The following is a 24,537-nucleotide window of genomic DNA, read 5'->3' as shown; positions in this document are numbered from 1 at the left end:
TGCAATGAGTCAATTCAATAAATACCGAAGTTTGAACGAGACACTGGGTTCAATCTTATACAGTCTATGGGTACTTGGCTGATTAGGCCAGGAAAAGAATAGACTTGAAAATTTTAAGACTCCCAAAATTCAAGGAGTTACAGAATAATTTCAAAAATCAAGAGGATATTCAGTCCTGGAAAATAATTTTTCAATTAGGAGGAATTTAGTATGAATCCTGTAAGTCGGTGAATCTTACCTCCAGCTTCTTCAGGTAGATCACCGGTAACGTATTTCTCAGCGGATCCATTCACTGCCTTCACTCGGTCTCCGACTACGTTGATATCGGCTTCGAGAAGACTGTGTTTCTGCAACAAGTCTTCAACACCCATCAGATGTTTACCGTAATCTTCCGATAACAAACGACTCTAAAAAACCAAATACAACATATTTCACTGAATAAGAAACTGATTCTTCAATTACAAATCAATAATCGCTATACTGGATCGCTTTACAAATTCCCCTAGTTTTCCAAGTATTTGAATAAATTTGTCAAATACTCTATTCAAATAACTTTTCTGACTCAAAGAGTTTTCTAGATCAGTGCATCAGTAAGTGTTTTTGTACCTTGATTTCATCAATCCAATCGAGGATGTATAACATCTCTTGGAAGATCTTCTGCAGAGACAAGGACAGCTCTAATCTGAGTCGGCGAGCGCGCAGTAATTCCAGTAGGTACGTCCACAAACGTAGAACATTCTCTTTCCTGATAAAATATACACCCGATGAATATAGAAAAAATAGCGAATTATCAAATCATTTCAAGGTTCTTACAGATGATCGGAGAATCTAAAATTCTGATATTTGCCCTAATTTTTCTTCTTGAGCAAACATTTCCAGATTAAATCATAGATATCCCCGGTGCGGGTTTTTATCAAAGAGATACCTTCAGCCACTAGTCCCCAGCAATAAGAACAAGACACTAAAAATTCAAATTCTCTGGATTTTTAAGGAAATAGAATTCCTTAAGTTTCCCCGATCCGGAAGTGTACTATAAACACATTGCGCAATGATACGAACCTTGCGTCAATTCTTTCAAAGTCGTGGTAGTTTTCTTGCTTCAGTTCCTCGGCGACGGCGATGACCGCTTGCACGCGTTCCTCGTAGGCGTTGATATCCGTTTCGATAGCTTCGTGTTTCTTCGTTGCGGCTTCGACGGCTGCTAAATCGTAGCCGAAATTATCCTGAGCGACGAGACGCTGGTTCTCACTCAACCACGTTTCACGCATACCGGCTTTACGGTCGAATCTAGCTGCCAGTTGTTCAAGTTTTTCTTGTCTGTAAAGAATGATTCACGCAGAATAAATACTACAGTTACTTAACTAACTTTTCAATGATTGCTGATAAATTCATTTCTTTTCAAAGTAACTCACCTGATAAGTTCTTCCCTGAGAGCCAGCTCGCGTTCGTGTTCAGCTTTCTCCAGTCTTTCCCACGCCTTGTTGATATCGGATATAAGCTTGCCTTCTTTAGGGTAATATGGTTTCTGATTGTTTGCTCGCATTTTACTCTGCAGAGTAAACAGCAAAACTTCCAAGTTGCCCTTCTCAACGAATCTGAAAATTGCGGTATAAAACAATCTTTGTAAAACGATGTCTAAAATATGATCATTCAATAGATAACTTAAGCCCATAAGAGTTCTAAATGTTTTCGTGGAGAATTATCCCAAGGTTTTAATCAATATCAGGCAAACAAAATTACAGCAGGGACATATAATTTTGTCAAAAATGCTCAGGTGATCGGTGGCATGGTTCATAAGTTTAAGGGGTCTATATCATATGAAATGTGTAACTTACTTGGGTGGTTTTTCGACAGTTCGATAGGAATTGAATTGCGCAAGTTGTTGCTGTACACCTTGCAAGGAATTCGAGAATGTTCGGTCGTTTAAAGTAGAGATCGTTTGTTGAATCCATTCTAACAGATCCGACGTTAGACTCTCGTATTCTTCCATCATGTGCTCGTTCTCTACGGCGTGACCAACAACCTATCGATCAAAACAACAATTATCCATCGGTATTTCTTTCCGTGAGATTTTCTCGTCCATGGACTTAACTCTCAAATTTCACTCTTCTTACCTTTCCAATACGCTTGCTATGTACAGATTCGGCCTTCATTTTAGAGAAGTAGTGGTAGTAAGTTACCACGTAGGTAATGATTGATTTTTCATCGGGATGTTCAACATTCACATCTGAATTTAACAAGTTCGAATAAAATTAAGCTCGGAATACATTTTCCAATTGAACTTCGACGTGTTTAGCTCTGAACAAACCTTCAGGGTCGAGAAGTTGTGTAAGACCCAATTTATCCTCAGCTGTAGAAAAGGAAGTTTCCAGGTTATATAAAGGATTGACTTTAGTAAGTTTTTCATATGGAATAAGGTCAGGCCTGAAATGAGAAAAAAGAAATTGATCAGTTCAAAATACAAGGAAAATATTATAAGATAAAAAATGTCCATAGCTGAATGTGACTAGCTGAATGTGGCTACCTGTGTTTATGGATAAGGGCGTTGAAAGCAAGGCCATCTTTCCAACTTGTTGTGAAATTTCTGACATTGACATTAGCGTATCCAGCTGTTTTCATCTGGCACCAAAGTAACAAAGCATCCTTGGCTTGTTTCGTTTCCGAGTTATCACTTTCTTCGAATGTAATGTCTTGGATCTATATATACAAAATACATGAATAACATCTCTACCATAATAGTTTTTTTTCATCAGAGTTTTTAATGTCAAATGTGAGTGCTATCAACCGATACGGCCTAACCTTTTACTATAGGTTATTTAAAGTAGGTCTTTGCTGATTTATAACGTGAATGGCAACTAGTTGTATAGATTTCATACAGTAATTATACAATAATTATATAATTCATCGCTTGATGAAAACTGTTCACATATATACAGAAATTCGCATACAGTAACATATCAGATTCATTCCCTGCGATAGTTTCATATTTGATAAATAGAACAACGTTATAGCAGAGCCAGCTATGAGCTGAATCAGCATTAGCTCATCACGTAGACGCTAGACAGGAGGGTGGTATGACTCATTATCATTTTATATCAATAATCTCAAGATTCCGCTTCTTGAAAAATACCGAAAATACTCTATATGGTCCAGTGTAGTGAGTGAACTTGGGGTACTGAAAAGACGATCCTACATCGGAAAAAAATGAAACGAACACGTCAATTTATACTGTAGACATATTTACTGTAGATAGGTGATTAACTTCGTGATGCCTTATATTCTATTGGGTTTCTATGGCAACCTGTGCTATATCACTGCTCTGTACACGGCTAATAATACGACTGAACTGGAGGAGTATTCGCCACTGTGTCGCTCAACTCATAGCAGCAGCAGCCCCTCCGAGTAATATGAGAAATAACCTTAAAAATATCTGCTCACCGGAAAATCAATGCAACAACAAGATAATATATCCCACACAATCAATTTTTCTACCAGTCTCGCTAACAGGGTGACTTGTTTCCCCCAACCCCCATTAACTAATTCCCTGAGCTTTGCCTGATTTTTCCATCTTAAAACACTAAATTCCGAGTCCATCAGCAAATGAATGGAGAAATCTCTTGGTTTAAAATGCTACAATTGATTTACTTTTCATGAATCATGTATTGATAAAGATATACAAATTCCCTGAGTTTTTTTTGTGCAAAATTTACCGAATTCCCTGAGATTCGCCAAGTTTTTCAGGTTTTCCAGGTCAGTGGCCACCTTGACCTATTATCTCTATACAGATTTCCCCATAATAGATAATTCAATATTCCGCTATTCGATTGTTGAGAGTGAAAATCAATGAATCATCGAAATCAAAATTAATAACCGCATTTGATTAATTCTAACCTTTATCTGAATGCTATTACTTATTAGGCCATTCAGCATAACATGAAGCTCGAAAAATGAAATAGGTTTTAGGGTAATTGAAATTATTCATAGCGGTGGTATTTAGAACAGATACATATATCCCTTATCAAAACTGAAGAGGTCAACAACATGCTAATAACGCGTACAGCTCATAAAATTCTTCCAACAGGATTGGCGGATAAGAAATAACATTCAAGGCACATATGATATGTATTTTATGCGTCGGACTAGCAGACATAGCCGCGTACACAGGCACTGAAGACTAATCCATACTGGATTATTGCTTATAACTTATGTAGACCACTACGTATTCTTACACGGTAGAATACATAATAACCGATGAAAGGATTTAACTGTCTCGAGTGTAAAGCAAACCAGCAGAATGGCAAACAACGGTCCTTATGATTAAAAAATTCCCATTGAACAATACTATTATACCGGCTAGACAGAGCTATGCTAAATTCACCAGACACACTGAATATGAATGAAAGTGCCGAGAGTCGAAGTTTGATCGGCTAATAACTAGTAAACGAAACTTACTTGGAATCGCAGAATGATGGTCCATATGAGACCGAGGGTCAATCGAGAGTTTCCGTCGACGATATCGTGACATCCCATGTTTTCCATTTGCACTCTCATCTCACGTAGAAAATCAAGAGACTTTTCTACGTTTTCTAAGCAGTGAATTCTCATCTTTCCTTTAGTCGGTTTTGGCTAAAAAAAAAAAATATCAAATAAAACAGATTCAATTGAAACCTCATTTCTCATAGTTGAAAGCTACAGTGTTCTCCACCACAAGGGGTTTTAGAGTAGTGGCCAGCCTTGTCATTTTTGCATCCAACTGTCTGAAAATCATTGCTGCCAGCCCCTCATCAAGTCAATGTCAGTCTATGCTATCAATGCTTACAATGATTATTGCTTTGTTGTAAGTGATGAGTAAATGTGAAAATTGAACCAAAACATTTTAAGCTTAATTCTAAATAATTTGGAGAGCTTAGTTTGACCAAAAGCTTTGCTACTTCGGCAACCAAGATATCATATACAGTCTAAAGAAATAACGCAGACCCTCTAAAAACACAGCAATGGAGAACACATATTTTTTGGTGATAAAATAATGAACAGGCCAGGCCTACTAACCAGTCTTTCTCCGGAGAGAATCTCTAAAAGTCTCATCAACATACGACCATCGCGTAAATCCACGTACAGATCGTTGATTTTACAGTTCACGCGAGCTAAATGCGAATTCACCCATTTAGTGAAAGTTTTCTTTTGTACAGTTTCACGTTCATCTGAAATCGAAATCAAACAAATGACGGGTCTGGCACCGAGTTAACAACCGCAGCGCGCGATCAAAAATATCAAATCATACCTGCCAACTCTTTAATTTTCATAATATATACATCCTCCCCTTGTTCGAGATTTTGATACTCCATATTGAACGAGTGAAATTTTACAAGAATCCCGGGACGAAATTTGAAGAAAACCTGAATGGGACAGCAGCACTATCAATGGCAGCTGATGTCAGCCATTACTGCAAACCATTGCCCTGCCCTTTTCACAAACATGAAGCAACCCCGTTCTAGCATCGATGCATATTTTTGATGCGATCATTATCGAAACAAAATGGGTCAAAGCAACGTTTAGAATAATTCAGTCTGGTTTTGATAGAAGATAATTAGCCCCAAAACAATTGCCTTATTCAGGAGGGCATGTATTGATAAATAACAAAAGTAACAAAAGTTCCAGGCCTAATGATACGGGTATTATAACAATACCATTATCAATTATCCAGGGTTGAATATTTGTACAAATTTCCGGTTACAGCCGATCATTCGAACGACAGATTCGGAAGAGGAGGGACAGAAAAACGACACGAAAAAAACACCGAATTCATCCTTGAGGTAAGATGAATTTTTCAAGGGTTAACGCACTTTTTAAAGATTACAGCACTTAAGATAACGTACTGCTTCGGACAGTCGGCATTATCGAGAATTAATAACTTCAGTAATGAATATTAATGATTGTTTCTAAAGCTCTCAAGAGTCAATACGTATATACATCCCACGGCTTCAGCATCAACAGTAACAGCAGTAGTACCGCATTCCTGTATGCTGAGTAGTTTAGTACAGTCGAGATAGCGCATTAGCAGATGAGATAGAAATAGCCCGACTGCCTCCCATCAATTACAAGTGGTACATAAATCTCATCGGTGTTATACACACTCATATGAAGTTCTGGTCAAATGAACTAAACCTACCATAAATTAATAGAACAAAATACTTCAACGTATCCTCATCGAAATAATATTTGTTTAATATGAATAAGTAATATTAATAGGTCATAACTTGTTATAACAAATTCGCTATAGCTCATTTCGTAGCTCATTCTGTTCCCGTGTCGTTCTAGTTTTCAAATTATCACTGTACACATACCTGCCAAGGCTTTAATTCTTGACCTTTCAAACAACTTGGAGGAGTTGTCTCCTCCCTCCCAATCTTCAGCATTGCCATCCCAGCGAGTATCTATCTCTGTCATTTTGACAAGCTTATCCTCTCATCTAAACAAATAAACTCTGAAAAATGGAATAAGCAAAACGATTATTTAGGCTGTAAAGCTAGAGAGGCATTTATTCGAATTCCCGCAAAGTCAACGGACAACATATTATATTGGGAAACGAAACCAAGATTTATGGCTTGGAAAAAGGCCTCAAGAGAAAAACAACCTGACTGAGCCGGGAACGTCATAAGATCAATTTCAATCAAAAAAAAAACGTTAACGAGGACATATGCACTAGATGAATTGATATCAACTAAACCAATGTCAAACTATTATTGATAAGAAATAAATCAAGTAATATAGAGTTTACTTAAGTGTGCAAGAAGCTTCAAGCTTCACTTTATCCAGCAGGCTCAGATGATTTAAACTTAAAGGTCAATGTGAAGAGGAAGGATTACTAGACTTCCGTAAAGACCCTCAAAATTCTAAGTGCCCATTCATCTAAAAGCAATTTATGAAAGAGGGAACAATTTTGTCAAAAAGAATCTAGAAATGGCTTTTTCTGAACACTGAATTTGACAATTTAATCTAATGCCCTTTTCTATTCATTCACCTTAAAAATATTAGGTAAAATCCTTAGATCTTGTCCCTGAATCTGTTTGACTTAGGCCCTAATCAATGAATAGGCAGGCCTTCTTCAATATCTCCGCTCTCATTTGTTGCCTATTCATAAATTCCAGACATAACAGGAGACTAGACCAGTTCAGTTGAAGATAGCCTTAGGTGGTAATAACAGTGGCAATCACAACACCTTATAGAGGCTGTTATATGGGGAAATTGGTGCATTCATAATTGCACAATATCATAATAAACCAAGACCAAGTCCAATATGGGCCAATTTCTAAAATAGCTCATCTAACAAAATCTGCAAATTGCTAATAAGCATTTCCCAAAAAATTACCAACATAGCATATATACAATACTGCCATCATCTGTTGATATTTCAAATTCTGACTATAATTCGCATATCACGACGCCCAGACTGAGTTAGAATGAGTAAATCAAATGTGTGGACTACGAGTATGAAAGGGTTAAACGGTCCAACCCACCCAACATAGTATGACTTGTTGCTTAGTAATCAGACAGTTTAAACGCCTAAAATCTCAAACCCAATACGCACACGGCGTCAAATATCGGTTAGCACTAATATAAAAGGTTCTTTAGCAAACATATTTGTTTTAATAGGCGAAAAACAACATACACGACCTTGATTCTAACGCCGCCATTTTGGTAGGCGGCTGCTTTCCGGAACACCCGATTTCGGATTGAAAATTCTCCTGCTAAATAATGTGCAAATCTTACAAATCGACATACCTCTAGAGCAGAAAGATCTGCTCTTCAAACAACTCTTACAGTTGTCTTGAATGGCCTTTAAGTTTTGATGAACACCCAGGTTTTTAATCCGTTTTCCGTATTTTTCAGTGCTGAAGATTGAAGGAACCCGACGCGAGCCGTCGCACGAAGCCGAAAAATATGAATGCGCCGAAAGAGTTCGTGACGTCAAATGAAACCCATGTAATTGTATGTCCTATCACACCGATTTGCTATTAGAATGCTTTCGAAATATATTTTTCTAAGTCGTTGTTAATAAAACTGAATCTTTTACATTCTTATTTCTGGAGTGAATATGGATAGTCTATCCCTAGTGTATCGATACACTAGACTAGATGTGATGTCATCGTTTTTTCAACATCGTGAACTATTTTCATGAATAATGAAATAAAAATATTTATAGGCCGCACGTGCCAATTCCCAAAATATGTAAAACTGGGCCGAAATAGCCCATTCGTTGTATAGTAGTGGGTCAAATATTATGCATATATATTTATTTAATTAGATATTTAAAGAAAATTTGTAGAAGTCTTGTCCAAGATCGATACGTTAGAGAAATTAAGAATTTCTCAGTTCGTGAAATTCTAATAAAAAAGTGAATAAAGAACGAAAATTAGTAAGAAAAAATACAATTTTTCTCTGGTAAAGATTTGGCACGGCAAAGGTTCAACAGGGCAATCTTTTAATTTTCTAACTTCGGTAGTAGGCCTTACCGGTAGAAAATTAAAAGGTTTAGGACCCCAAAGAGTCAGACTACTGGTCCTCTTGCTGTGGCCTTGTGTCACGATCCTTCACAAACCACCCCAGCAGTTGGTCCGTCACGATTATAAAAGTTTACCACAGCAAATATAGTTGGTTAACCCTACACTGTCAACAATAACACCGTTCCGAGTCCCATCAATCAGGTCATCCTGTGTTGTAGTAGTTTAGCTCACTGGATTTAAATGCAGTTCGAATCTTCAGATATTCAAGCCATTTGAATCAAATCATACTTTTCCGAAGTGAAATCAACAACAAATAAACAAGTTGCATTAATCAACAAATCTTTTTATTCAAATCATAATCATAAAATCTCTTGTGTGTTATGTACAGATTCCAGTTTCATATTTTTTTTACAATACTATCATATAAACTAAACAATAAAGCAAGAATGCTGAGTACATGTGTATATGATTGGCACAGAACAGGTCAAACTATGACAGAATAGAATAGACCATCTAAATTAAAGAGCTTCATGATTTCCTTTAATGAATCTAAATTATTCTTTGATTCTCTGAAATCTGTGTTCATTTTACCAGGGCCCATTCCACATAAGTGTGGTTTTACTCGATTGACAACTAAAATAGGTGAAATTGGGTTAATGATGACTATGAAAAACTGGTAAAATACTTAGAAGATTAGTTCATCAATGTTCTGAAGCCGTGCTGCTCTAAATTGAAAGTGTGAAAATGTATTTCCTATTCATTCGACAGGTTATTCTATTTTTCAGAAAGTACATATATATATATATAAGGAGTTTTTAAAAGACTTTAATCACCCCCGAATAGAGAAAGCTTTACGTATTTCATTCTGAACATACACAACACACGCTCCTCACACATTACTGACTTAGAAAAAAACAACCGGATGAATCCAATTCCTGATGTATATATCATAATTATCTTCTGTACAAGCACCTTTGATATCACAGTTTTTCATAAATCCACAGTGCGCACACGTCTAGATCATCACTGATCCAAACCACCTGATAAACTTTTAGGATCATTGTAACAATAGAAATGTACTATATCACCATTCGGATGACGAGCAAATGCACTGTAAATAAAGACAGAATGACATATATTTAATCATTGGTTGAATACTGGATACCATAATAAATCTATCATTAGTTTAATCATGGTAGACTCTGCGCAGCAATTATTCATGGAAGCCAGAAAAATATCTCAGTTCATTTGATCCGTTTCTTAGTTTCTCTCACCTTGTTCCAATTCGTTTTTTGCATTTCTTGCATGTCTTTTCTTCGTCAATGACAAATTTCGTTGACTGACAATTAATACGTTCAGCAGCAACCTGTAAATAGATAATCAACCGCAAATTAATTGAAACTGGGAGGTATTTTCAATGATTATCATTACACAAAAAAAAACTATTCATTTTTCTCAACCATCAATCCATTAATCATGAAAAACCGACAGAAGTCGATTTAAAAAACTATTTTCTTATTAGAGCAAACTGTAGACTATAAGAACTACTGCCAGATGACCCATCAGACGCCTCCGTGGATTGATTATATTCTACGCATTATGAGATAGGAAACTGATGAAATCTGATGAATGTAACAAGAATGTTCTCACATTCTAGTCGATGAAGGTATGAAGTTACTCAATTTACTGAAATCTAGGATTCTATACAATGGTCCTATATTTTTCTAAATGAATCATTGATAGAATATACTGTTTATAGAAAGATATGACTGAATAGAAATGCATCATGCAATCACTGACTGCTTTCGTTATCATTTTTTTCTCGATTCCAAAAATTTTCAAGTGCAAAACATACATAGCATATACCTAGTAACCAGGAAGCGACGTCTTGAGGTGTGATAGATCAGTTTCAAAAATATGCTAGTACATTACCTCACCAAGCAATGCATCAAGGTAGAAACATTCATTTAGAATGTAGTGAAAGGATATATACTTCTAGGCAATCTTCAATAGTAAGCAAGGAAGGATCCCTTCGTATTACATAAGTGATAGTGAAGTTAATAAGGCAATGTTTAAGATATTAACTATTAGATTTTTTACAGCAGGAGATAATGATTGCCTCGTGTAAAACTCTCACGGAAAACTCTCCAGCGATCGTGATTAATAGAGTAATTATACTAGTTATCTAGCTATTCACAGAGCGGCGAAGAGCGAGTATTTCTTCCGGAATCCATGAACTCTATCATATCATTTATAATTGAATGAACATATAAATGATAACAATTATCAGTTGAATCACACACTGACTGGTGACAGGCAGTTCTAGCACATACAAAATGAACTTCCTGATGAACTATCTTCTGAGAAATTCCAAGTTGCACCAAATTTAGACATTGACCACGTCACGAGATTATATCTCCATGGAATCAGCAGGCTACTGCTCTTTCTGCAACGTCGGCTAATGATAAAACAGCTATAAATAAGTAATTACACAGTGTCACCAGCCAGTATACGTGAACTTCATAGACAAGACCAGCAACAAGTATGCAAATACATTAGACACAGTGACATAAATCGTTAAGTCAGAGAGCTGGTGTGGAAACAGGAAAACCATGGCATAATAGACCTCGTAAACCAGAGAGGGTGGAACCAGCCGAAATTAACTGCATGCTATGAAATGGACAGAAGGACACAATTCCATTTTAAACTGGTTACATTGATGGCAGACATTTTTATCGGTGTCTCACCACCAAGGTGAAACAGATAGACAATCCCCAGGATACAATTCTACTGACCCTGAACTATAGAAACTAGATTATCTCAGTGCATTATCCATCTACATATCTTTGTTGTGACTTTAAGAAGGGATAAAGCAATTTAGTTCATCCCAGAAAATTAATTCTGATTGTTCATTAGAACATGGATATATAAACTAGTTTATACTTCCATGATTAGAAAGAGATCCAGGGTAAACATTCACTATCCATGTTGCCTCAGAAAAAGGAATATATTTTGTCATGCATGGAATCTTCCAGCAAGCCCGGGTTCACTGCCCTGCATTGAACAGCATTCATTTTATACCCAGCACTGAAAGGGGAATTTCAATTTTATGTCATATAAGTCTGTACAACAACAACTACATTGTGATTTTTCATCCGTCATGAAAATTATCGAAAAATAAACAGATGAAGATATAAGAGAACTCAATCAATATATTCCAGGATTAGAATAGTTACATAGAATTTTATGCGTACATTAATATATCTAATAGACACAGGTGGTGTATGCCCTGGGTTGATATATTCATACATATTGACAGGCTAACACTACCCTGCAACAGCTGATTTACCCTAGTCTGATAAAATATCCCTCTCACCGTGCGCGGATTACAATTTGGTTACACGTCAAATCTGGATCAGTCATATCTTAGGCGATGCAGATAATCGACCATGTCATTGTTTATGGAGATTCAGTTTCAAAATCATAAGAATTTGTCTCAAATGACACAACAATCGGTCATAGGCTGTAGCACTTCATTGCTGCATGAAATCTATTACACAGTATTTCTCACTTATCATAAAGATCACCTCTAGATGTATATATATATATATATATATATATATATATATATATATATATATATATATATATATATATATATATGTATATTGCGTCTAAACATAGCTTAGAAAATCATATCCTAAGTAATACCTGAAATGTCTTCAATAATATCAAGTAAAAGTTGCTAGGGCAACAAAGCTTTCTGCGCAAGCTATGTACGTATGAAATGGAAGTTAATTTTTGATGCATGTGAAACGTTCATGAATGCATCAAATCATAAAGCAAAGGATGAATACAAAGAAATATATTGTTTGAAACACTAAAAGTTGCTCAGTGATATTCCTACATATTCACAGCTGTCGTATAGTAATGATTCAGATCTTGATTCTCCGGTTTTTCAGGAGTAGCACCTGGTATACAATATAACATGCATGTTTTACACTCAATATTACTCACATACTACGTGTAAACTGCGTGCGTATAATATGTGACAAAATACAACGATTCTAATAATGATGACATTAAACTGTCAGCTAGTGTACATCAGCTATCCTTCCCCCATGCATTCTTCATTAAGCCACAACTCATCAAAACCAAATATAGATTTATCACTACTCATCGAACGACAGTACTACAGCATCAGATTATTAAAAACATGAATAGTAAGACTGATGGAGCATGCAGGCTTCACCAGCGGGAAGTCTCATGGAAGCCCTCAAATAATGTCTTTCGCGGTAAGAGGTCTCGAAACAATCAAGTACCCTTGAAAACATTAATGAGCACTTTTTGGCACCACTTCACTCCGTGATTGACCCATAGTAGACAAATGCATCAGATATTAGATCCGCGAATCTGAGGGTAGATAATAAGTTAGGATTTTGAGCATATTTCCAATTGCGGCAACTAGGATTTCTTGACCAAACATTTACATACATGTGTACCTGAAAGCTAGCCTTCCGAATATTGAAAAGAATGAAACATAACAAGTGAGGGCTGTACAAAGATCTCAGATCTATTTTTCATATATTTGACTACACTAGGCAGAAGATTTGGTGAAAGTGGACAAACACGCTGTTAATTTGACACCATACAGGCTGTACAGTCGCTTATAAGTGTGTACAGTAAGGACATACACCAAATTCATCATAAAAAGTCTGTCAGTTGACATGTTAATAGTCAGCAATGACACATTCCTTTTATAACCTTTTCCACCTTCAACACAACTCATATAAATACATGTATTTTTTAATCCACATTTCAAGCATAATGTGGCAGTTAAAACTATGTTGTCTGCCTGAATTTCATCCAATCAAACTACGCTGTGGCAAAAAATAGGATAAAAGGATAACGTAAATTGTGTTTAATTCTCCTGTGGTGGTTTATGTGGATAACAGCTAGCAACAAGTATATACATAAACTATTGATCGCTAAACGGCATCGGACTAGATTCATTGATTGATATATGATTTCTGAGCAACAGACGGTGAATGTTTAACATTCACGACTCAATTGTGTCTTAGTATTGATCTTTTTTTAGAAGACGGATTATGGAAGTTCTCATCAAACATAAGGCTTTCAACATTTTTGGGTCGATAACTTGAAGTGATCACTACAATACTAGGCATAACATATTAACCAGATTTCACTGGGTGGGAGAAGTAGCCTTTAAAAAAAGCTCAGCCAATACCTTGAGGAGCTAAATCAAGTATAAGGACACATGGCTTATTTGAATGTCAAGAGTATCAATGTAGAAATGTCATTCCGTGGCATTTAGTGTCATGGAGGAAACAGGAAAAAGAGGGTATTTATTCATCAGGGGCAGGTTTTATAGACTGGGTTTGATGTTAACCCCTAGGGAACATAACCCTCAGGTAAAAGATGTTGCCTTGGGTTATTCATCACTAGGGTTATCAGATGTAACCCCTTCTCGCTAAAAGTTAAAACAAATCCATTTATAAGGCTCCAAAGAATTAATGGCATACATGTATCTAAAAACACGGCTGTAACATTAATGATCAATTAAATTGTTCCATATTTACATAAGATAAGTGTTTGACATAGAATACTGGGTAATAGATGTTATTGTAGAACCACGAGTTCACGCCAATTATCAAAACTAACAATCAACGAGTCATGATAAAACAACGCAATGCAAGAACGATCCAGTTATCTAAATCTCAAAGCAAATGACTATAAAGATAGAATATTATCGTTAAAACTTCTCCCTCCAATATAAACATAGATTTTCATTTTGTTATAGAAACATTGAATAGCAATTTAACTTTCTACTATTGGTCATTTGTTAGTACCTGCAAATGTTCGGCGTAAAGGAGACATCTTAATAGTTTTAAGTCACGCTTGGTTGCAGCCCGGTCTTCCAAAACATTCTCCAAAAAGTTCAGAATATCTCTTACTTTGGTTGATGCAGGCAAAAGTTCTAAAGCCTATAATATATGCAATAGAAAACATTAGAATTTCATTCATACACAAAGGCAGAAAATATTGGTTCCATATATTCAATGCACACAAGAAATATTTGTTCAAATGGTAACACTGAAGTATCAAAAAGAAACAAGAGATGGCAGCACCTCCCTAATGGTAAAACTAACACGCCCTAACCTTAGCAGTATTCATGTGAGCAGCATGTTCCTGAAGGAGACTTAGGGCAGCGTTGACGTTGATCTCAGCATTAGAGTTTGGAGTAGATAATCGTTTTAACCCGAGGCTAGTTGTGTCTGGTGGTGCAAGATACATTCTCAGTAACGATAAATACACCTGAAATGTAGAATTGTTTGTAAACAATTGGAATCATCTCCTCTTTAGATTCAAAATACAAATAAATTGATTGTTAAGTGCGTTATGTTATCGCATCATTATATCTCACATCTTTGTTTCCTTCTTTTGTCTTGCTGTATGCTTTTTTACAGTACCTTAAATTTGAACCATAAGTATCATATTTGAAATATTATCAATAATTCATTGAATTCAGTCAAGCTACAGATGATAAACTTACTCTTCTGCCATTTTGATATCTTTTAGAATCAATACATAGATTGCTAGAGCATGATCATGCCGTCCCAGTCGTCCCAAAAGCAGGGCTCGCTCTTCATAAAATGCTGAAAGAAAAGCAGAAAAACATACTTTAGGTTGGACAATTTTTGATTTAGCTAAATGAAGAGAAATGCACTGACCTTCACTCGGGAATCCAGTAAGAAGTCGTTCAGGTGTATAACACTCTGATGTTTCCAGGAATAACAAAAGCCTTGTTCTATAACTACCAAGTTCGCCAGGTTCTGAACCAGCTGGAGCAGGTTTAGCACCTGTAAATAGAGATATGTGTCTTTAGATCTTTGTATTCCTATCTAATTATGCTTAGCTACACGATAAATCATAAATCTACTGACCACTCTCTAATGTAGCGAGATATTGCACCATTGGAAGGTCACATTTAGTTCTGTACAAAGTTATGAGACGGTTATGAAACTCAACAGTTTCATCATTCCACACTGTAATTACATGCTCCTGAAATATAACATTTAAGTATCACTTACATTTCATTTTATACACAAAACATTGGAATCCACTTCTAAATCTATTCAAATGAATATCTTACTAAGTAAGGAATGGCTAATTCTATTGCATTTTCTTCGATATAAGCTAAAACACGATCCCTTGGTAAGGTTTCAACCTCATGGAGGTCTTCTGTAAATATCTAAAAAATACCGATATAAACTCCTGTCATATATTACTGAATTATTATTGTAAACCATAAATTTTCACATGTATGAGCATACCTTTATGCCATCATTAGGTTTAGACTGAATAACCCATCTAGCATATTCAAAAATAAGTTCTATATATTCAGGTCCTGGAAAATAAATCGTTAAGTAAGTGAAATTCTGGGAATTTGTGAAGAAAGGCAGATTATCAAACAATAAACGAAGTAGCAAACTGAGCCGAGATATTAACCTAGTTGCTGCAAATACTGAATGGTCCTTTCATGTCCTTCTAGTGAAGACGTAGGCTTACATGAATGTTTCAACAATAATTCTAATGCTGGTAATATAAAATAATGATTATCAAATACAAGAGTATCAGTTAACCTCGAAAAGGAAGAATTAGAACTAGTATATTTACCTTTTCGATGTAACCCTTTTCTTTCATAGAGAATAACAAGCTCATCATACTTATGATATTTCTTTAATACGCGTTCACTTTCATCCTCATGACAATGGTTATCAGGCAAACGAAGCAGTGATGCGACTAATGCATCATTTGTCTGTAACATCAAAAGTTAGTACCAATAAATAAGGTAAGATTTCATCGGAATTCAAATGACATATAAAAGGATATAAGAATTTACCTGTAGGTAGCATTTTAACAATGTTGTATCGATGATCGTATGCAGCTGTTTCTTTGATCTGATGGTCGTGTTGCCTTCAACAATTGCTGTATATCGCAACTCTTTGTTGTCTTTGTCTTTGATCAGTTGATTTCTTTTCTGTAAGAAAGAAAAGAATGCAAGGAAATACTATTCAAATAAAAAACACTGATTTGACTAATGCCATGAAAATGAATCTATTTTCCTGAAATTTATGGTATAATCAATAGAACAAACCTGAGTGAGGTAGTCAATCAACGCAAGTAGTCCCTTCTCAAGTTCAACTCCTTCTAATTCCGGAGGTTTTTCGGGATAATTAAGTTGACTTCTGAAATCTGGTGGTAGCAGCTGAGGGAACATACCAATTACATTTGATGGATCTATTATAAATATATCATGAAAGTCTTGTAATGATGTAAATCAGGTTATCGGTGATGAAATAATTTGGGACAAATCCTCGGTAGATTATTTACCTACGCCTAGGCTTAGAAATATGTTCATGGATTCTTCAAATTTTTTCTGACCAAAAAGATCACACGCATAAAGAGTCTGTATATGGTGAATACGCCCAGGTTGCTGGGAATCTGGATCCTTTATCATTGTCTGAAAATTCAAATCAGCAACATTCAAATTCATTTTCTGCCGTTGAAATTTCGAGGATATCCTCAAAACTACATCTAAAATCTATGGTAATACTTACGGCTAATTTCAGAGCTAATTCAAAAGCTTTACTCTGTAGTAATTGTTTGATTTGATCAGCTATAGGTCTATATGCTAACCTCCACACATAGTTCTGGGCAGATACATACACAGTTCCGCTTTGAAAGGTAGACAAGAAAACAATGTGTTTAATGACAAATCGACATGGACAGCCAAAAGCATAAGACACCTGATATAATCATTACTTACTGTGATTCGCAAATCAGTTTAGGATTTTTGAGCTCAATACTTTGTATGAGAGATTTTGGTTGAATTGTCCAAACTTCAACATATTTCGGAAGAACAGCGAGTAAGTACGGTGGATGATGGGCTAAAAAGAACAAGAAACTTTTAAATGAGAAAGCTGAAATCTGCTAATAGAATATTTCTGATTTCTTTCGCTTTAAGGAATGTTTAGATATGGAAGAGAACTGGATGACTTACCCATAACTGATGGAATATTAGTCCACTTGATTGCATGTTTCAATGGATCGCCATCTTGATTGATGAAAATTGTCATATCATCTCTGATAAGAGCAAGTCTATCATCATAATGGTTCTTATTAACTTCTTTTGAATTGGTATTTTTTGTTTTAAATTTAATTCCATTTATATCCATAGCACTTCCTGACCGCAATTTGTTGTCCTTAGCGAAGGTGACCGTGTCATTCTTTAATCGGAGTATTGAAGATTCTCGTTGTTTTCCAGTAGTGAACAGTTCTTTCAGATTCCCAGATGCAATCTATAACAAATCACTTCAAATTTAATATCCGTCACATTGTATAGGTGAAGAAATTCATTTATCAATGCACTTACATTAATGAGAAAGTAATCACGAGTGAATCCTACACACACTGAATCTTTACACCAGGCCATTGATTTGATTAAATCAGACACACATAGTTCAGGCTGTAATACATGAGCCATTCAATACAGAAATATAAATTTTCTAGTTTCAAGTACATTTTCAAAATTTGATTTCTGATATTCATACGCTTACCTGAAGCTCGTGAAAATCTCTATTTTTCCAGTAGTATAACTGTAATCTCCTTCTCACAGAGACGCACAGGCGTAATGTATACTGAGGCTCCCCATTCATTGTTTTAGTTTCCTTGAAAATATATTGAAAATCTACTCACGAAACTGACTTCATAGATGAATTTTGCAAAATGCTTTTTATGTGTTATACCTGAAGATCAATGGCGAATAGATTGGCTCCCTTCGTCCGTGGAATGGTTGTTATTTGTGCATAGACAGTTAAATCATGGACATTTATCTGGTTATCAGATAAACTAATAAGTAGTTGAAATTCTGGAATGGCAGCCAGCTGAAAATAATACAAAAATCTATTCAGCATAAATTTGGACTATGACTAATTACATTTTAACTTTAAATATAGGCCTATCCGTATAACTTAAATATCAAATCCCAAACTAGGGTCTGAAATTGTTCCTAGTTTATTCAATGTTTTGATCCTTTAATATCTATCTTCAGGAATACTGAAGAAGCAAACTATATGAATTGTTAGAAACAGTATGAAACATCAAATGAACTCAAAAAGCTCAAGGAAACAATTTCAGACTCTATTTTTTCTTTCTCAGTGGGGTATTTTATATTATAGTTACAACACAGAAAGATAATTTTCCATTAATGGTTACCTGTACAACTGGTTTCCTGGCAAATGCTTTATTTGTCTTTTCTAAGGATACATCAAAATTAGCTACTAGTACTGAAATGGAAGCAATTGATAAAGACTCCTCACACTTAATTCAGCCAGACATTACACAGGAATAAAACTATTTGAAATTACCAGCAGCTCCTGGGATTGGTCGAACTTTGTAAACTAACAAAAACCCATCTCTTGTACCGACAAGTAATGTATCCTCTGTAAATGTCAAATGATAAAACTGTCAGGAAATGGAGGTTGAATATTCTCATTTTTTAAGGAAATCGCTGGATTCTGCTATAAGGAGGTCTAGCTAGAAGTTTAACTAAGGGTGTGGGTCTGACCTGAACAGGAGTTGAATCCAGAAACTACTTATTGATGACATGGCCACTAAATACACAAAAATATAGTAAATTTGATTGAATTGATTAGAGAGTCAGAGTCAGAGAGGAGTTAAGACGAGTGGTTTTATCCACTTTCAGTTCGACTGACCGAAACAAGCAATTGATTCAATTGCTAGAGGCAATTTTTCCAATATAGGAACAGCTTCAAATGCGTCGTGCATGGCTTTGATCACATATCAATCGCCAATTAAACCAAAAGTTCTCGGCCAAATCTTTTAGGAAATCCCTTAAATTGACTTCCTGGTCGGGTTTTCACCTCCAATACTGAAGAGGAACGGAATTCCCTTTGGCTCAACCCACTTTGTTTATTGTCGGGGAGTAGGTTGTTGGCTTAATCGCTTTCATCGCCCGATAATGTCATAGTTTTCAAAACGATTCGCTCACAATTATACATATTCGATATTTCTAAAACTTTAGATATCATTGTATCATAAAGAAGCTTAAGAAATGGAAATGTTGTTATACATAAGCTAGTTACCTATATCTATTTGAACTTGTCCTTTTTGGAATGCAGCAGGTTCGAATCCCAAATGGCCTTATTTTTCCTTGTAGAAACGAAATTCTATGATAGAAATGTAAAATTATTGTCACATTCCTTCTCAATATACTTTCCTTCAACAAATAGGAACAGAATTGAATGAATGTGAGTTTAAATTAGCTGTGACAGAAAAATTTCATTCTCAAAACTTATGCAGTGTAAAACTACGGAGTCCTGTTCAATTACTTGATTATACATTTCACTATCATGGATGAAATGTTTTAAAATGAAAGGTTTTAAGTACTCAGATTTTTTGACAGCCATTATATTTTTACTTCAAATCATCACGTGGGATGGTTTTTCATTTACACCAAAGTTCTCCCGTATTTTCTAAATAAAAGACATTGCATGCCGATTTTTGCAAACGCCATTATTTACCAAGAAACTGAAATAGCCCTGTGCGAAGTAATACATACAAAAAACAATGATTTCCAAATTCACCTGACAACAATTTTCTATGAAACTATTCACATTAAATCACTACGTTTTATGAGATTTCAGTAGATAGAATTCAAGGTTTTCTTATTAGCATTTTACTGACAAGATGTTAGGAACTATTTCATGCGCAGGTATACGTTGCATTGTCAACTTGGCTGAAGTTAGTTGGTGCGCTCTAGGAAGAATCGTCGAGAGAATTATCTATTTCGTTTGCCGAAAACTTCATACCAACTGACCAAACTACAAAAATTAATTGTTTTGCATATTGGAAATGGTTGCAGCTGAACGAAATATGGAAGAAGGTCGAAACGGTCGTCGATCCAGAGGCGCAAGTCCCAACAATAATAACAACGGGCACCTGTCCGATGACAGTAGCTCTGATGACTCGGATTCTGGTTCGTATCTTTTATTTCTGGCTTTCTCGGATACCATGGAATTCATCTATATCAAAGCTTCGTTTTATTCAACTCTTTTTAGAAGGAGGAATGAGAATTGGTGATATGTATCAGGCTAAAATACCCAACGTTATTGGTAACCCTGCTGGTGGTAAGTTTGTCAATTAATTCTGTGTCTAATTAAATTAATTTCGGGTTAAATCGTTAATTAGATATGAAGTTAGTGAGTTTGCCTATAATAAAATATCATCGAATCAAATGTCACCATTATCGATATCATTGTATCTTTTCATATTTAATGGCCTGCTTCATAATAAAATGATTTCAGATTACTTAGCAGAGCGGTAGAAAATACTCAACTACACAGATGCCATCTATCGTAATATACTAAAATCAATGAATCATTTCAATTTTTCAGATGGAAAATATGACAGTAAGGTGGATGCTATATTGGTCTGGGCTCCAAGTTCTGAACTTACAGAATTTAAAAGTTAGTTGTTTTATTTATTTATTTTGGTAAAGGTAATTTTTTATAGGCCTATGGAATTGAATACAAATTGTTTTTACTCATGCATTTGTTTTACAGTCGATGAGTACACTATGGTAGCCAAAGAAAAGCATGGTTATAATACCGAACAGGTATGCGGAATTATCCAACCAGAAGTAACCTTGTTAATTAGAAGTCTTTATTTACATTCATAAAATCTCTTCCAGGCACTGGGAATGTTATTTTGGCACAAGCATCATGTAGAAAAAGCTCTGGCCGATCTTCCGAATTTTACACCATATCCCGATGACTGGACCACCGAAGATAAAGTGTTGTTTGAACAAGCTTTCAGTTTCCACGGGAAAAGTTTTCACCGAATACGTCAAATGGTAAACTATAAATCGCTGTTATGGCTATGGATATTATAGAGATTTATCAATGTCTTAAGATTTTGCTGAATTTGAATCTTTTGTTTTTCAGCTTCCTGATAAGTCGATTTCAAGTTTGGTGAAATATTACTATTCGTGGAAGAAAACTCGATCTCGTACGAGCCTCATGGATCGACAAGCTAAGAAACTAGCCAATCAAAGGGAAGACGAAAGGTAGGCTTCAATCAGTTATACTTAACTGAATATCAGTAATTGTGATATGTTTGGTTGATAGCGAGAAAATACTGTATTTCAGTGATGGTGGTTCTGAGGCTGGCAGTGGAGCAAGTGATAGTGACATTGAGCATCCTAAAGATGGGGTATGTCTAAATGAATATAATTGATTGATAATTCATGAAGCATGAATTCAATGATTAAAATGACTTGTTTGCAGAAAAGTGATGGTAAGCCTCGTTGTTCAAATTGTGGCGTTAGTGCATCTCAGTTGCATGCAACACCTAAAGGATCACTGTGTAACTCATGCTATCAGTATTGGAGGTGAGAGGTTTTTGACAGTTTTCACTCAGTACAATATACCGGTAATATCCAACCATTGAATGACTCTTGATTTGAAACAATTCTTTATTCGCAGACGTACAGGACTTATGCGCTCGAATCTCGGACCGAAGAAACAAGAACTATCCCACTCTGGACGTCATAATCCTATAAAACACAAACGTAAACCACCGAGGGGAATATATCTGAACAAAGAAGATCTCATTGCGATGGCAACTGGTCCAAGTGGACAAGGAGATGCAATCTTGAAACAACTCGAAGCGGAGATTATCTCGTTGAAACGCCAAGTAAGTTCATGACAATTGATTCCTCTGAGATATTCATGAATTATGTAAGTATTGTGCCTGATTTAGATTTGGTTTGTTTTTAGGTACGTCAAAATAAACAGATTGTTAGTCAGCAGGCAGAGATTTGTACTAAAGGAGTTAATGAAATACGTGATGGGATTGTAAGTACTATTTGTGATAATGATTTTGTAATCATTGAAGATTCAAAGGAATTAAAATTTTTTGTTCATGATTTACAGGAAACACAGAAGATAAATCCTCGTTGGACGAATGAAGAGTTACTTATCGCCGTACAGGGTGTCAGAAAATATGGCAATGATTTCCTCGCGATATCTGAAGTCATCGGAAATAAATCAGAATCTCACGTGAGGAGTTTCTTCATCAACTATAGACGACGATACAACCTGGATGAGGTGCTCGCCGAGTATGAAGCTGAAAATGGTCTGACTGAAGAAACTCAGGAGAAAGAGGAAGAAAAATCTAAGGTAGGTGTATGTTAGTAATCTATTTATCGAATAGTGTTCAGGTCTTATTAATCTGTGGCTGGCTATATGATTCAGGATGTTGAGATGAAGTCTGCTGAACCTGCGCCATCAACGGTAACCAACTCTAGTGTAGCATCTACTGCAGCAATATCTACCTCTTCAGCAGCAATACCCAGCACAGCATCCAGTACTGTAACTGTCAGCGCTGCACCACCACCTTTACTTAAACAAAGCCCATCGATAATGGCAGGAGGAATGAGGCCGCCGCCGTTGCATCCCCAGCAACACCAGGCTAGGTTAGTGTCAGTCGCCCTAATGAGAAAGTAATTTACAAAATAATTTGAAATTAAGTTTTTCGTTTGTTTCTGATTTATGGATTTTATCAGATTTCAGAATCCTAACCACCATCATCACAGAACGATGTTGCATCAACCACCCCCATTGATACGACCAAACGCTGTTCCTCACAATAATAAATCTGTAAGCTTACAGTAAATAAGTAAAACCAAACGTGTATCGTGTAATTTGTTGTAAATCGTTGGATTATTAATTAAAAGGTGATAGTTTATTGTAATCACATACCTGTATCGTACCAGTGTTGGTATACGTGTGTATGATGTTGAAATGTTACATGTGGAAATAAACTTTATTTGCTAAACTACGTACTTGAAGAATAAATATGTAGTATTGTAATTAATTTATTGATAAAATACACCTCCTAGTCTTATATAATATCCCGTTACTTGAGTTTGCTTTTCTGTTTTGTTGGATAAAGTGGGTCTTTTTATGAATTCACAAAATGGTATTTATAACCAAACGAGGAAAATTCAAACTTAAAAAAAAACATTTTTATTCAAAAATTACATTTTCTTATCTACAAACTTGGTCAGATCTATAAATAAATGAATGGCATTTACAAAGATTAATACATTAACAAAGAAAATATTGCACGACTCCAAGAATCATAGAAAACTCATTGAATATTTATATTGCACTCATGAGGATCACAGCTCATTTATATCTTAATGAAATACATCTAATAAATTACATTTAACTCTACCATAAATATCATAATTTAGCAAACGTAATGGACAAGTATTCATATTATTAGAAATTAAATCATTCTTCGACAAAAAAGTTAGGCACAACTTGATCAGTTTGGCAAGAGTTCAGTGTTCTACTGTTATCCTGGCTATCGCTATCATAATCATCACTGGAGTAATAGCTGTTGTTTAAATCTGGCACGAAATGTTCTCTTTCTTCCGGCGAATACAGTTCAGTCGATGGAATCGTAATTACAGATTCGGCTGAATCTTCTGCAGTCAATTCGGATGGAATATTCAAATCATCGAATGTCTCTTCAGCACCGAGTTGCACATTATCTTCAATTGAACTGGTAGGAGATTTCGCAGTGTTCACAGTTTCATTGTTCAAGGTGGACAAACTATTTTCATCACTCAAAACTTCATCGTTATTAAGTCCAGTGATCTCATGTTCTCTTTCATCAGGAAGAAAACTCGGTATCTCGTTATTCAAACAGGGTTCGAGCTCGGCCGATGTCTTATATTTCTTCGGAGTCGGTTCAAGATTTTCAACAATATCACAACTATTATCATCGAAATCGGATAACTGTTCATTGCATAGTAAATCTCGTTCAATATCAGGAACTACATTCGAGTCTGCATCATACAAGTCGAAATAATCAACAAATTTATCGTCTTCGCACAGTGTCCTATCTCTGCTGGTTA

The 24,537-nt window shown here is 35.6% G+C and overlaps 3 protein-coding genes across 16 annotated transcripts in view; 1 reads left to right on the top strand and 2 right to left on the bottom strand.

Annotated features, from left to right (window-relative positions):
- The window catches only part of LOC141915038 (spectrin beta chain-like), a 30,218-nt gene extending 22,298 nt beyond the window's left edge, over positions 1-7,920 (bottom strand). For all 13 annotated transcript variants that reach the window (XM_074806420.1, XM_074806425.1, XM_074806430.1 and 10 more), the window contains exons 1-12: positions 7,783-7,920; positions 6,345-6,484; positions 5,050-5,201; positions 4,453-4,626; positions 2,525-2,697; positions 2,309-2,424; positions 2,115-2,227; positions 1,836-2,023; positions 1,413-1,595; positions 1,060-1,317; positions 607-745; positions 239-407 (exon numbers count right to left, since the gene is read on the bottom strand). In XM_074806420.1, the coding sequence (XP_074662521.1) occupies positions 239-407; positions 607-745; positions 1,060-1,317; positions 1,413-1,595; positions 1,836-2,023; positions 2,115-2,227; positions 2,309-2,424; positions 2,525-2,697; positions 4,453-4,626; positions 5,050-5,201; positions 6,345-6,447 (1,768 nt within the window). In that variant the 5' untranslated portion in view covers positions 6,448-6,484; positions 7,783-7,920. The remainder of the gene's footprint in view (positions 1-238; positions 408-606; positions 746-1,059; positions 1,318-1,412; positions 1,596-1,835; positions 2,024-2,114; positions 2,228-2,308; positions 2,425-2,524; positions 2,698-4,452; positions 4,627-5,049; positions 5,202-6,344; positions 6,485-7,782) is intronic.
- A 942-nt stretch (positions 7,921-8,862) lies between these two features.
- Positions 8,863-19,452, bottom strand: LOC141915044 (vam6/Vps39-like protein). Of its 2 annotated transcripts, none has more exons than XM_074806437.1 (24): positions 19,304-19,452; positions 18,956-19,030; positions 18,804-18,874; positions 18,335-18,472; positions 18,146-18,256; positions 17,962-18,054; positions 17,590-17,887; positions 17,356-17,476; positions 17,147-17,264; positions 16,920-17,049; positions 16,684-16,826; positions 16,429-16,566; positions 16,203-16,344; positions 16,035-16,121; positions 15,860-15,933; positions 15,679-15,777; positions 15,470-15,587; positions 15,257-15,385; positions 15,079-15,181; positions 14,950-14,995; positions 14,685-14,840; positions 14,375-14,509; positions 9,779-9,870; positions 8,863-9,615 (listed from the first exon to the last, which is right to left on the bottom strand). In XM_074806437.1, the coding sequence occupies exons 1-24, from the start codon at positions 19,374-19,376 to the stop codon at positions 9,528-9,530; spliced, it is 2,778 nt and encodes a 925-aa protein (XP_074662538.1). In that variant the 5' UTR covers positions 19,377-19,452; the 3' UTR covers positions 8,863-9,527. The 2 variants fall into 2 exon arrangements, with proteins under 2 accessions (XP_074662538.1, XP_074662539.1); XM_074806438.1 differs by having other exon boundaries at positions 18,804-18,868.
- An 878-nt stretch (positions 19,453-20,330) lies between these two features.
- On the top strand, positions 20,331-23,505 carry LOC141915053 (REST corepressor 1-like). The gene is made up of 13 exons (XM_074806451.1): positions 20,331-20,586; positions 20,669-20,737; positions 21,005-21,076; positions 21,173-21,225; positions 21,301-21,462; positions 21,554-21,675; positions 21,758-21,821; positions 21,896-21,999; positions 22,094-22,304; positions 22,388-22,465; positions 22,544-22,789; positions 22,865-23,085; positions 23,176-23,505. Exons 1-13 carry the CDS (start codon positions 20,463-20,465, stop codon positions 23,282-23,284), a joined length of 1,635 nt encoding a protein of 544 aa, XP_074662552.1. The 5' UTR covers positions 20,331-20,462; the 3' UTR covers positions 23,285-23,505.
- Positions 23,506-24,537: the final 1,032 nt, after the last annotated feature.

The sequence above is a fragment of the Tubulanus polymorphus genome, chromosome 1 (genome assembly GCF_964204645.1).
Source record: "Tubulanus polymorphus chromosome 1, tnTubPoly1.2, whole genome shotgun sequence".
In the NCBI taxonomy this organism is placed as follows: Eukaryota; Metazoa; Nemertea; class Palaeonemertea; order Tubulaniformes; family Tubulanidae; genus Tubulanus; species Tubulanus polymorphus.
Note: the sequence above shows the minus strand (reverse complement) of the source record. Positions and strands in the feature narration are given on the sequence as shown.

Excerpts from the sequence above, each read along its gene's own strand:
- LOC141915044 (XM_074806437.1), bottom strand. The coding sequence starts at position 19,376 with ATGCACGACGCATTTGAAGCTGTTCCTATATTGGAAAAATTGCCTCTA. Across the intron at positions 16,345-16,428 it reads TGTTAAAATGCTACCTACAG|ACAAATGATGCATTAGTCGC; the intron begins GTAAATTCTTAT and ends TTGATGTTACAG. Across the intron at positions 9,616-9,778 it reads AAAAAACGAATTGGAACAAG|TGCATTTGCTCGTCATCCGA; the intron begins GTGAGAGAAACT and ends CTTTATTTACAG.
- LOC141915053 (XM_074806451.1), top strand. The coding sequence starts at position 20,463 with ATGGTTGCAGCTGAACGAAATATGGAAGAAGGTCGAAACGGTCGTCGA. Across the intron at positions 22,000-22,093 it reads TCATGCTATCAGTATTGGAG|ACGTACAGGACTTATGCGCT; the intron begins GTGAGAGGTTTT and ends CTTTATTCGCAG. Across the intron at positions 22,466-22,543 it reads ATGAAATACGTGATGGGATT|GAAACACAGAAGATAAATCC; the intron begins GTAAGTACTATT and ends CATGATTTACAG.